This window comes from Hemitrygon akajei, chromosome 1, assembly GCF_048418815.1.
Source record: "Hemitrygon akajei chromosome 1, sHemAka1.3, whole genome shotgun sequence".
NCBI classification, from domain to species: Eukaryota; Metazoa; Chordata; class Chondrichthyes; order Myliobatiformes; family Dasyatidae; genus Hemitrygon; species Hemitrygon akajei.
In genome coordinates this window covers 123,377,794-123,391,968 of record NC_133124.1, presented here as the reverse complement: position 1 = coordinate 123,391,968, position 14,175 = coordinate 123,377,794, and the positions used below count along the sequence as shown (strand labels likewise).

The following is a 14,175-nucleotide window of genomic DNA, read 5'->3' as shown; positions in this document are numbered from 1 at the left end:
TCAATTAAACTGCTTTTTTCCCCTATAGACATGAGCATTCATTCCTCCACCTTTTCAAACCAATGTGCAAAGCAAATTGGGTCTGAACCAAATGTACCGAAAATCAAACAACCTGCTTAAACATACATCTTTGGTAATATGGTCTGTCCTCCCCTTGAGATAAACACTGCAAATTTCCCATTCTCATTTGGTGTTTTAAATGTTATGCCAAATTTCAGTTCTTCAAATGAATTTTAACCATAATGAACCCTGCAGCCAACCTTTGTCAGCCAACTCCACTTTGTTCCAACTGTCGACAGATATTCCCCCACCACCCCCCAAAACACTTCTTCCAAATCTGAGCTTAACAGAACATTTAGAATAGGTTAGGAAGTGGAGATTAATTTTAAAAGATAGCCAAAAATAAGTTAAGGACGTTCCTACTACGTTTGTAAAGCCTCTGAAGTGCTAGAGCCTTCCATAACAGAATGTCAGCTGATTTCATTCTAAAATTCTTCTATCATTCCATTTATTTTTTTTTGCAGTTGATCATATGCAATTATCTATTTTTTTTGGCAATTCCTTTCATTCAAGCTAAACTCCCAACCTAAAATGAACTTCCCACTATTCAGGACATTTCCAGTGACAGGTGAGTAAAATGGGCCTGAAGGATCATTGGGGACCCGAGTCATCCCAACCACAAACTGTTCCAGCTGCCACCATCCAGGAAACGGTACCGCAGCATTAAAGCCAGGGCCAACAGCTCGAGGACAGTTTCTTCCACCAGGCCGTCAGAATTATTACATCACGTTGACATAATTGTATTTCTAAGACTGTACTGTTGTATCTTACTGCACATACTATTTATTACAAATTACTATAATTTGTACATTGCACATTCAGAGACATAACAAAGATTTTTACCCCTCACGTATGTGAAAGATGTAAGAAATAAAGTCAATTTAATTAAATTCAATTCACAAATAGTCAACTAGAATTGAAGGGGGGGAAATCACGGTCTTCCCAGTTTGTCCCCAAACTGCCATTGTAAAGAGATTGGACACAAAAAATTGCTGGAACTACTTAGATGCTCAGATAATATCTGTGAATAGAGAAAGTTGTCCATTTACAGCGTTACTGCCAGATGAAGGGAGGGTCTGTGCATTGTATCAATAAGTCTGGCTACACTGTATGGAGGAGAGGTGAAACAAGCTGCAAGGAGAACACAGGTATAGCATAATGTGAAGAAATGTGGAATTAACAATTTTGATCAGAAAAATAGAAACAACAATGCTTAAATACAGAAAGACTTCAGAATACTGCTTTAGAGAGAATCTAAGTGATCATGGAGATCCCCTCTATAAAGATGACACTTCAAGGGTATAAGCATAAGCAGTTCAGAAGTTCACAAGATTTATTCCCATGATAAAGGGATAGACATGCACTCAACAGACTTTACAATGGCACCTAATGCTACTGAAACACGAAACTCTGAAGAGTCTTAAAGTTCATGCTCAGAGGAATTTAAAATCTGGTGGGGCAGTTGGAATGGTTAGGTAGGTAAAGTGTTCAGAAATAAGGAGTCGCCCATTTAATCTGGGGATAAGAAATTTCTCTGGAATTCTCTCCACCAGAGCTATGAAGACTGAATCACTAAATATATGTAAGCTAGAATGGCTAGAATTCTAATCAATTGTAAGGTCAATAGATATAAAGAATATGCAAAAAAAAAAGTGAAGCCAAGATGAAAAAAATATAATTATCTAACTAAATGATAGTGTGTTCAAGGAACTATATATAGCCTATTTTGATTTTAAAGTCAATAACCTCTATGCAATAAATATCAAGAATATGAGTTGAGTTCTTGAAGCTCCATAGGTTGTGTGTTCAGTGATAGGGCAAGTGAAGTTGAGTGACATTATCCTTACTGGTACAGGAGCCTGATGGTTAAGGAAGCCTGAGGTTCAGGAAATGACTGTTCCTGAACTGGTGATTCAAGTCCTGAGGCTCCTATACCTTCTTCCTGATGGCAGTAGTTGGGATCCATGATGATGGATGCTGCTTTCCTGTGACAATACTCCATATAGATGTGCTCAACAGTGGACTGGGCTGTATCCACTACTTTATATAGGATTTCCATTCAAGGGCATCGGTGTTTCCATACAGGCTGCGATGCAGCCAGTTAATATACTTGCCACCACAGATCTATAGAAGTTTGTCAAAGTTTTAGATGTCATGCCAAGTCTCCACAAACTCCTAAGCAGAGGTGCTCCTGTCAGTCCTTCAAGGAAATAGAGATTTCAGACTCACAGCCTGAAACTGAAGAAATTTTAAACTAAAACAAGCATTTTTTCCTCAGTTGCATCTTGAAGCAAGAACAGACAAGAAAAAATTATTTTGAGGTGGAAGACAGAAGGAACCAAATGAGATGTAGGTGTGGCATGGAGGAAGAATGACTGGAAGATAAAACTAATGGTACATTGGTAATAGGATAAATAAAGAATCTGTTAAATTCAATGATAGAACTGGATGAAATCTTTCCTGTTCCAATGAAAGTCGAGAAGCAGCATATCAGTTTTTTTTTGAAACAAGACACAGAGGCTAACAGAAGTAAAATGGAATGTGTTCTGCAAAGCTGTTACTCAAGCTGCATCTAGTCTTCCCGATGGGGAATGAATCTAAATCAGCAACATATAGTAAACTGATGGAAATATCCCTGTTCCATATGTCTGGATTAGCAGGTCAGTCAGGAATTAGCCCTTTAGAAATGTTGCTAAGTTGCTAGTGATGCATTGGCCAGAGCACTTGATGGAGCTGCCGGAGGTGCCAGAAATCTCAATTAATCTGTCTAATGTGAAGGCTGTTGAAGTGAAAGTTGAAAATACGGGTATCTTCAACAGGTTGCAAAGGAAAGAGAAAGGGACAAAAGTAGACATGAGGAAAAGTGGAAAATGATTTGTTCTCTAGCATTTTGGTCTATTCGTTGGTCACTCAAAAACACCCATCCCATTCCCAATTAAAGATCCTTGTTGCTACACTCAAATTCATCAACCCACCCACCACATATTGTTGCAATAAAGCAAACCTCAAATTTTCATCTTGACATTTTAGTATTCCAAATTCAAATGAGTTGAAATTCAGTTATTAATTCTTTTATTTACATTCACATTTTGCTCCTTTACATTTACTATCACAAATCAACTTTCCAGTTTAAACTTTTTGTTTTTAACTTGTTAAAGACCTTTCCTTTCCATCTCTAAAGAATGTGCACACTTCTCTACACTGTTAGAACCTTCTACAGCTCTTTTCCTAGTTTTTGTAAATGCAGAAGCTATAATTCTCTTCCCCAAATCCTTCTTGCCTTTTTCATAATGCCTTTTAAGCATCTTGCAAGATATTATTTTGGGTAAATCATCAACTGTTGTAACAAAAGCACCAATTTTGGTAAGGTACTAAACAGATTACTGCAAAAATAGTCAAGACACCAACAGCAGTATATTAGGAATGCCTAGCCTACAGAATAGGACTAAGTTGGGATAACTTCACCATTTTCAGGTTGACAAGTTACATCCAATGTGGAGCACAAACACCAGTGCTATAGTTGAACTATTTACATTTTTTACTAATTTAGATGAAAGGATTGAAGTTTGCTATAGCTAAAGTCACTGACAATAAAAATAGATGGGAAAAAGTTGTCAGGAGAATGCAGTGGATCAACAAAAAGAATAGAGACTCCACAAAAAGTACCTGGACAGCATACATGTTTCTCCATTGGGTGAATCCAGAACTACAGAGCACAGATACAAAGTAAGAGGTCACCAATTTAAGACAACCAAAGAGGAATTTCTTCAGAGGTCATAAATTTTTTAGAATAGTCTATCTCAGAGTCATGGAAGCAGAAAATTGACATACATGCATGCGAAAGATAGATCTTTTAATTAGAAGGTCGTTATGGGCATCAAGACGAAATGTCCTATTGAATAAGAGCATTCTTAAGGAACCACAGAATCCTAAACTTGACCAAATACAAGAAATTCCAATAATACACTTAGATTAAGAGAATTTGAGGCTGTATTCAGGATAACATGGCATTTATATACATTTCCACCTTAATTTCTACTGTCATTACAAATTTCCAATGATTATAACTTCAAGAACATGGTGTTATTTTCAGACTTATTTTAAAGTACAAAGCTCCTCAGCAATGTCTAATACACACATTATCACTTATTTAATCATTTAATATACATTCATAATAAATATACACTACCTCCAGAAGAAATGCTGCATGGTTTGGTCCAACCACACACTGCTTAATTGTAGCCTGTTCCAAAACATTCAGAGGTGGGTGACTGGAAAAAAAATTATGAGGTTACTCAACATTTAAAATATAAAGTACTTAAAAGTATAATTAAAGAAGAAAATGCTGAAAATATCTAGTCAAGGAGCAACCTTTGCCAAAAGACAGTTGTACATAAGCTAATGACTTAAACAGCACTTCACATTTTATCTATGACCACTTCCTCTCTATTCTTCCGTGGCAAATTGGAGACAGACTCCCAAGCCCTCAATGTTACCTACAACAAGTAAGCACTCAAAGATGCATTTTATTTTGGCTCCCATTTTGGCATTGTTGCGCAAAATGAATCTAAGTAGTCACCTGCTAAATGCATAAACAAACCAATGTTGTACTTCTTCATACAGAATTCCAAACTCTTCCAGTATTTATGAATTTTCAGGCTAAACTGTCAAATGACAACTATCTCAACTAATTTGGATTTGAACAGAGCATATCCACAGGAAAACAAAGTTCAATGGAGCAGTATCACTTGAGGTTGTACAGCAACACTAATGCAACTTATACAGTAACATGTCATTATGTGGCTTTCAAAGCTCACATTAATCAAAGCACATTAGAATGTGCAAGAATATCATGTTAATTAAGGCTTTGTCAGCACCGTCTTTCCCAACAAAATCAAAATATTTAAATAGATAAGTATTTAAAATTGCCAGCTGGACCAGCCTCTTATGAGTTAATCAATGATTTTCAGATTTTACAACTGCCTGTTATGGCAATTCTGCTTTTCTAATGTAACAAAAAATATTAAAAATATCTCTGCATAATTAAGCTGCAAACTACTAGTATATTTCTCTCCTCAACCTATAAGTTTAGTAACTATCTGTCAAAACTGTCAATATTACTTAACATTAACCATTTCAATATCAAATCTATGCACTATTGAGATGTTACTAGCTTAAATATTTAAGGAAATACAATTGAGATGAGAGTGTATAATTTTCAAAACATTACCTAATTCAACATTCAATTGCCACTATATAAAATCAATGACAAACATAAAAAGATACAAGGATATAAAAAGATAAATTTGGATAATCACTGTTAAAATACAGATTTCCAGCTCAAAAAGGGAAGTTTCATTTTTCTTTTAAAAAAGTTCAAAATTAAGACTTGGACTGACATTATGCCAGCCAAAGTAGTGCTTTAAGTGCAGTCATTGCTGGAACGCAAGAAATATGGCCTATCCCACCAATTCCTTAACAAAAACAGAAACAATGATAAGAGTCCAAATTAAGGTCACAGGTTGATGCAAGTAGACAATTTAAATGCTTTTGGCATGGACTCGATGAGCCAAAGGGCCTGTTTCTGTGCTGTATTTTTCTATGACTCTACGGGCATTTCTAATGGTCAGAGGCCTAAATATAACAGCCAGGAAAGATTATTCCACTCCTTATCAAATCATGTTGTGCTTTTTTAATCCCTCTTAAGAGCTGGTAAGTTAACATGAAATTCAATGAATAGTAATCAATGAGCAACACTCTTGTTTTACATTGGAATTGAAACTAGACATAACCTGACAGGAAAGAACCATGGAATTGACTAAAACGCTATATTTAAACCAATCTTTTTATCATTGTTCAGCAAATAGCATTCTTCAAAGTAAACTGAGCTCTATTCTTTAATTTTATAATATCCTTGTTAAACCCATAAGATCACTTACTGACACTAGCACCAAAATACAAGCTATGGTTCCAGCAGCCTAAGCAAAAATGGGAGGGAAAAAGAACTATGCTAGCTAAAACTAGATTTTGAAATGTTCCCTATGAGATCAACCACAAATTACCAGTAAAGGTAGATCTAATAAAGGGAGTGTTCTGCATATGATGTTTTTCTTTTATTAAAACGGCAGTTGACACTACACGTCTCAAAGAGATTTACATGGTATCGCAAATCTAATAGCATTACTTGCCATACTAAACAAAAAATGAGAAAATGTAAAAACATAGCAAGTTGTATCTTCAAATGCTACTCTTGGACTTGATGAAATAAACTGGTACTTCAACTTGACACCCCCAGCAAAATCTAGACAATATGAAGTATCCAGTCAGAACAAAGCCCTATTGTCTCATTTAATAAACAGGCCCTCCTGATTCCTGCTTTCATATTAGTTTTGCACAGTTCTACTCACAAATGTTGGCCCATATATCTAATGTACAGGCTTTCAAACTTGGACCAGCCAATATCTTTGTAAAGTGAGACATAATCACTCCCATAAATCTGTTTATAGTGGGTAATGAATAAATATTTGAACCATGTTTTAGAACCAAAAAATATTATGCTGCAACTGTGCACAAAAAAACATCATGAACCTTTTAATTTTGGGCAAAAGATATTTTAGGGAGCGTGCTTTTACATCTACTAGCATATTTGACTTGCAAAACCAAAGGTTGCACTAGAAATTGCAACACATCCAAATATAACCCCTTCACAATTTTTTGCTCTCCTCAACCCACCTTCAATTTAATGGATGGATTAATGAATGGATTTCCTGTGATATTACATGTAATGTAGTGTATGTTAGAACTGAACAGCTCCTTTCAGTGAACAATACTGTTTTTCTGAATGCCAGCCATATGACATTTTGACAAAAAAAACTTTCATTGGAGCTATAACGCAGAAGGAGAATTTGAGACATTGCACATCGAATTTTGTATTGTCTCTATTGTCATCAAAACTAATATAAAACATGTAACTCACTAAACTAAGTCTAAATCACCTGAAATGATGGAGGATACCAGTATTGGTCCAAGATGAAAGTATTGTCCCAGAGATCTGTACAATTAAGCTACATCCAACTTAACTAAAAACCTTTTAAAGTAATTTGGATTCTACATAATCCAGATAGCTCTCATTAAACAGGGAACAAGTAGAGTCAGTACGGTAGTTTCATATTTGAAAGTCTTCGTAAATACCACTGGGAGCTTAATTTTCACACATCCAAGCCATGCTAGTTATTTGCATTAATTTAATGTTATTTTTCCAACAGCTTTAATATAAAAATTTCCAAAGTTCCTCTTTGTTACGCAGTTGCTGGAGATGAAGGATACCTCGCTTGTACTAAGATTTAGCAGGTTGTTAAATGGCTAATGAAGCCAATGTGGGAAATGCAGATATTTCCACAAAGGGCAAATGTATGATGAGACAGACAACTGGGCAGTTTGAATAAGTGCACACCTTACACAGTGCTTCTTGTGTGCTCCCAAGATTCTCAGTACCATCCCAAATTCTCCTCCACGTTAAGCTGTCATGAGCCAGAGATTCCAATGAGTTTGTGGGAATATCACATTTCTTCAAAGTACTTCATTGAATCTTTCAATCCCTCAAAAAAAAATGCTTTCCATATAGCCAAAAAAATGTCAAAAAGATTGAACAATATGCTAAGTTAATAACCATCTTAGGACAGAGGAAAATGGAGAGATTCATGAACCCCAAAGTAAACAGCTGAAAGCGCTGGAGAGGTAATCAGTATTGGCATTTGAGGAATAAAATTCTTCTAAAAGGTATTGGAAGATGTAAGAGACAGAGAAAGAACATGGAGAGACCCGAACACTAACAAGATTTAAAATCAAACTGCAGTGGACCACAATTAGATTCAAGTCAGCATGAACAGGAAAGAAAATAGATGTGCTTTGGGCAGGTAGGCCGTAGACAAGCTGAAAGTTATGAAGTGTCTAACATAGGTGGTCATAAAATAGAGAGCCCTGAAGCAGCAAAGACAGGAATTAGAAATGATTTGCAGCAGAATTTAAAATAGAGAACTTTAATTAGGTCAAAGAACATGCCTTTGACAGGTAAAATATGGCTAGAACTTTGTCAACAGGATGTTGAGGATGCAAGTTGTTGACAGCCCATGGCTATGTGAATGGAAGGATATTGAAACCCATTAAAGCAGAAAATGATAGACTCAATATTTCAGGAATAGCTATGGTAACAGACACTTCAGATAAAGTCAGCTGAATCTGCCAAATTCAATAGAGTTCAAAGGGATTCAATGTGCCCAGACAGAAGATGAGGTACTGCTCAAGCTTACGTTGGACACTGTTATAATACTGCACAAAGCACAGATGGATCAGAATGCAGGTGTAGAGAAGAATTAAAATTTCAAACTGTGTGCTGCAAGCTGCTTCTGAAATGAACACAGGTGGCTACACAATCTACAAATGGTATAGAAAACAAAGACATCAGCTTTGGCTATCCCAGTGTTTGATTATAACCTGAGGCTACTTAGCCCATCAATTTCATGTCAGCTCTCAGCAGAGTAATCACATCAATCCAATTCTCTTTCTGCCTTCAAACCTACAACTTATTCTTTCTCACATTCTTTTAGGCTATATACAGTTGGCCCTCTGTATCTGCGGATTCAACCAACCGCAGATCGGGATCGAAAAAAATGGAATTTCTCTCTTTCTTCTCATTCCCTAAACAATAGTGTAACAACTATTTACATAGTATTTCCATTGTATTAGGTATTATAAGTACTGTAATCTAGAGATGATTAAAAGTATTACTCATTGTTTGAGCATTGTTCGCCTTGCGTTTGTACGCTACTTGTGTGGTGAGCAAAAGGAAGGAGTTTAAGGCTAGTAAGGGATGGCTAGCTATGTAAAGTGCTACAGCCTAAAGAACTTAAAGATCACGGGAGAATCGGCATCAGTTGATGCTGAGGCAGCATCAGCATTCCCAGAAGAGCTACGATGGCTGCGTCTGTACCGAACATGTACACTTTTTATTCTTGTCATTATCCTCTAAACAACAGTATAACAACTATTTACATGGCATTTACATTGTATTAGGTATTATAAGCATTCTAGAGATGATTTAAAGTACACAGGAAGATGTGCGTAGGTTATATGCAAATACTATGCCATTTTATATATGGGGTTTGAGCATCCGCAGAATTTGGTATCCGCGGGGGATCCCGGAACCAATCCCCCACAAATCCGGAGTGCTGACAGTACTACTTCCATAAACCGAGTTAACAATAACCAATTAATCCACTAGTGTGTCTTTGAGGTGGAGGTAATTGAAGTTAAAGAAAGAAAATGCAGCTTGCACCTGGATAGCACCAGGCTGCTCTCTGGAGTTATGGGACAGAAACACGAACTATAACTCCACCATGGACGATCCCAAGCCCGGGTGCAAAAGGAGGATTGGGCATTGTGCCAGCAACCCCATCTCACAAAAGCTAAGAGCTACAGAAACACCAACAGAAGCTCCAAAGACCTCATTGCTGAGAGAGATCTTTGCCTCAAAGATGAATGCAGAAGCCACAGGGCTGATCAACCTTCTGCCCAGGACAGAAGGCTCTGGCAAGCTACAGTTAGCAGCCCATGGCCCAGTAGGGATGATGGGCTTCAGAAGAACTAACTACATAACATCTGTTTAAATTACCTACCATTTGAATCAATTCAAAATGAACAACCTGACTCAGTATTTTGAGAGGAAGGTCTAGTCATCACTTTAAAATTACATTACCAAGGGTTAGAGAAAAATGTGATGGTGCAACTGAGACAATGTTTACATCTGAACGATAGCAAGCCGGAGTATCAAGATGAACTTCTGGAAGGGGATATTGTGATTAATTCTATCACAAGCTTTAGAAAGGCCAAAGTACAACATAGAATGATATATGATCATAAATGCAATTTATGACGACCCAAGTTCATTTTCATGCCAGAGCAGTTAAAAAAAAAAAGCCTGATTGGAAAGAAGCAGTTCTTATATTGAGGGAAAAGATGGGCATTGATTAGAGCTGATTTCAAGATGCAAATCTATGGTGGATCTTTTAAATCTAAAGGGGATTGAGCTATTTTTTCAAAAGATAGATAGTATTTGAGGAAATAAATGTTATAGCCTCATTTTTTTTTCCAATTGTTTCATCTCCCTCCTCATTATTTATAAATAAACATTTTTAGTTTTGGATATTAAAAGCAGATAGTTTTACAATGCAAACACGAGGAAATCTGCAGATGCTGGAAATTCAAGCAACACACACAAAATGCTGGTGGAACACAGCAGGCCAGGCAGCAACTATAGGGAGCAGCACTGTCGACATTTTGGGCCGAGGCCCTTCGTCAATACTAACTGAAAGGAAAGATAATATGAGATTTGAAAGTAGGAGGGGAAGGGGAAAATGCGAAATGATAGAAGACCAGAGGGGGTGGGGTGAAGCTGAAACCGGAAAGATGACTGGCAAAAGGGATACAGAGCTGGAGATATGGAGCGATACTGGGGGGGGGGGGGGGGGGGGGGAAGAGAGAGAGAGAGAGAGAATATTTAGTTTTTCCCCCCTCCTTTTTTCTCTTTCTGCCCATCACTCTGCAACACTCAGGTTGGAGGAACAACACCTTATATACCAGCTGGGTAGCCTCCAACCTGATGGCATGAACATTGACTTCTCTAACTTCCTTTAATGCCCCTTCCTCCCCTTCTTACCACATCCCTGATTCATTTATTTTTCTCCCTTCCCCTTTTTGTTCTCTCTCTGCCCATCACTCTGCCTGTTTTCCATCTCCCTCTGGTGCTCCCCTCCTCCTTTCTTTCTCCCTCGGCCTCCCGTCCCATGATCTTTTCCCTTCTCCAGCTTTGTATCCCTTTTGCCAATCAACTTTCCAGCTCTTAGCTTCACCCCACCTCCTCCAGTCTTCTCCTATCATTTCACATTTTCCCTTCCCCCCCCCCACCCCACTTTCAAATCTCTTACTATTTTTCCTTTCAGTTAGTCCTGACGAAGGGTCTCGGCCCGAAATGTCCACAGTGCTTCTCCCAATAGATGCTGCCTGGCCTGCTGCATTCCACCAGCATTTTGTGCGTGTAGTTTTACAATCTTCGAAATACATTACTGTTAACCTATATACTTCATATGTGTGCTGTCCTAATTATAACTTAGGATCTACCACCCATACAGAATGCTGGCTTTACAGAAATCAATGTGGCTATTTACTGCCAGTCATTAGGAAACCAATAAACTACAATTTATTCCCAGTCTGGCAAACAAAATTAATGGTGCTCAAATTTATCTATCAGTATCTCAAAGGAACTGAAATTCTATAGATCTTGCAAATAAAAATAGATCTTTTTTTCTTTGATGAATTACTTCAACTTGTCACCTTCCCTCCCATACTTTGGGCCAAAATTCATTTCTTTTTGCTTTGTATAAAGTGATCTAGGAAAATTCACTAAGTTAAAACCAGGGGCCAACTTGACTCAACACAAACTCCATCCTGCAGCTTAGGCTCTGCTCTGCGCGGGCCTCTACATCAATGGCTGCCTTTCTATCTGTAGTTTAGCTCCTCACTAACCAAACTTTTAGCAGAAGATATATTTGCACTACATACAACTGACTTATAAATTGATGTAACCTCTGTATGTGCTCAAATTTAGCAATTAATATGGGCTGATTCCAATCTGTTGTGTTACTAATACATTTCTGATGGAAAAACATGACCTGGCAATACATTTAATTGTCAAACTTTAAATAAGATTCTCAGGGTATATGCAGGTAACATACAAAATTTAGAAATGAGAAACTAATACTAACACAAATTAAACTAAAAATCCCATTTTAAGAATTTATTACTGGATTTCCAAACTTTGCCAAAATTAGGTTAAACATGCATGGCAACTGATACCATCCCCATTACAATTTGTTAGTGACACCACTGGATTCAACTGCAGCCCAAGTTGCTGCGCTTTTAAGTTAGCATTGTTTAAATAATGAACCACCGCATCTTCACAGGATTAAAATAAAGGAACAAATGCTCAAACTTACTATGCTATCTTTCCATCCACTTAACTTACAGACTGCTCTAGTCACTTACTATAAGAATATTACCTAACGTATGTTATGGTCACATGTACGTGCTTGTGACATCCCAAACTATTTTACACCTTTAAATTATGAGATCAAATTGCACTGTCATTAAGGCAAAAGTTCCACAAATACTAAATGAATTGAACGTTTAAACACTTCTATTGATGATCGTGCTGAGGCAGGAATATTGGACCAGGAGTAATTCTCTCAATGTCATGGAAAGTTTTGTATCTGTCTGAACTGATTTCGTGATACTACCAGCAATAAGCTAACCAAGTTGGAGTTCAGGTCCAATGGCTGCTTTTTTTGAATCAATAATCCTGAAACTTCAAGCAAGACAAACTAACCACAGATAAACTACCAAGTAAAACCAAGTTAGAAATAATATGGGGAAAATATTAAACCATGTCAATGGAAAAGGTGACTCTGCAGAGAAAACAATTGTAGGATTCTGCCGTTTCCATGGCTAACTTGGCTGTAGTTACATATCAATACAATTTTAATTCAATGGCAGTATCTTTAGATGACAGCCATTGAAGACACATCTAACATTTAATGGAAACCATTCAAATCAACTTGATATAGAAATATCTGCTCCTTTGAAATCCTCTAGTGGATTCATCATTCAGAGTAATTAAACAAATAACTGCAAAACTCAATCCAGGGCCACAAATGTTAAATATACAAAACTTTAAAGTATCAACAAATAGAAATAAACCCAGAAATGGTGATGTTTAGAGTATCAATGCTCTATTCCCATATACACTAGATAACTGTGAACAACAGATCTCTACATGTGAAACAAAGAGCAAAACATTCTTTACTACTCCAAATTCCAACATTTAGTGTCACAATAAATTAATTCATTAGTTTTACATTTAAAACAATTTTCTATCTCCTACAGAATAGTAAAAATAAAATTTAGGCATATTTAATTTTTACAATATTAATCAAGTACTTACTTACTTTTGGTCAAACTAAAAACAAGCCATAAAGTAAATTATTTAAAATTTTAAGTGTCAAGTATGGTGGTAAAATAAAAATGGAAGTTAAATATTCACAATACCTGCTAAGATTGAATTTGTTGAGTTTTTCCGATACTTCTCGTAATCTGCAAAGAAACAAGTAGTCTAGTTGAAGCAATGCAATAATAATATTTCAGTTATTTAATGGTTTTCCAGCATCCTCTATACGTTCTGTCTTTCAGCTTCAATGTTATCTCCAATAACACATAATATAGTTACATCCACTTACGTTAAAATCATGGAAATTTTTAAACACTGCACAAAGATGCTAAATACAAACTTTTCTTCAAACATTACTTTGCTACTATGCTAACAATGCTTAAAAAATTATTTTCAAATTTTATTTCAAATTTGAATTCTAGACAGGTTCACTGTAATACTTTTTTAAAAACACACCTAATATTGGAATCAGAATGGTTATATTAAGCACCAATGCTTCAATGTCTTTGATCAACTTGGTGCTATAGTATGGCATATATTAACCTCAAGATAAACTTTGCAATCCACCTTGGTAGTGGCCATGACAATAGCTCCAGTGTACGCTCACAATATAGTGAAGCAATCTGTACATTTGAATATTTAGATTTCATCTTACACTTTTCCTTTATCAAATTAGAGGCTAGTCCATGTATAACATGACATTGCTAAAATATCCCTGTTAAAAATAATTGTGGCAGTGCAACTTTACAAATTCTGTTTTTATTTAAAAACCAAAGTTGAACATCTTGCTGCTTCACAAATCTGTGCCTACCTTGCCATTAACTGCAAGCTTCATGCCCAATCTAATTTTGTCCTGTCCATAGTAATGAAAATGTCCAAATTCATAAATGCTATCCTCTCCAACTGTGCACAAGGAGCCTTTTCCTTTCTTCCATCCTCTTCTGTCAACAGCTGCAGACAACTACAATGACAACATCCTCTACATTCCAGCTTAGTACAACTAGTTCTCTACCCATTATAATCACCCATCATTCCTAGAAACTCTCAGGCTGAATAGA

At 36.6% G+C, this 14,175-nt stretch overlaps 1 protein-coding gene across 10 annotated transcripts in view; it reads right to left on the bottom strand.

The window, feature by feature from the left end:
* ubr5 (ubiquitin protein ligase E3 component n-recognin 5) overlaps positions 1–14,175 on the bottom strand; it is a 177,553-nt gene that overhangs the window by 150,619 nt on the left and 12,759 nt on the right. For all 10 annotated transcript variants that reach the window (XM_073051156.1, XM_073051165.1, XM_073051211.1 and 7 more), the window contains exons 2-3: positions 13,219–13,263; positions 4,250–4,331 (exon numbers count right to left, since the gene is read on the bottom strand). In XM_073051156.1, coding sequence (XP_072907257.1) covers positions 4,250–4,331; positions 13,219–13,263 — 127 coding nt within the window. The remainder of the gene's footprint in view (positions 1–4,249; positions 4,332–13,218; positions 13,264–14,175) is intronic.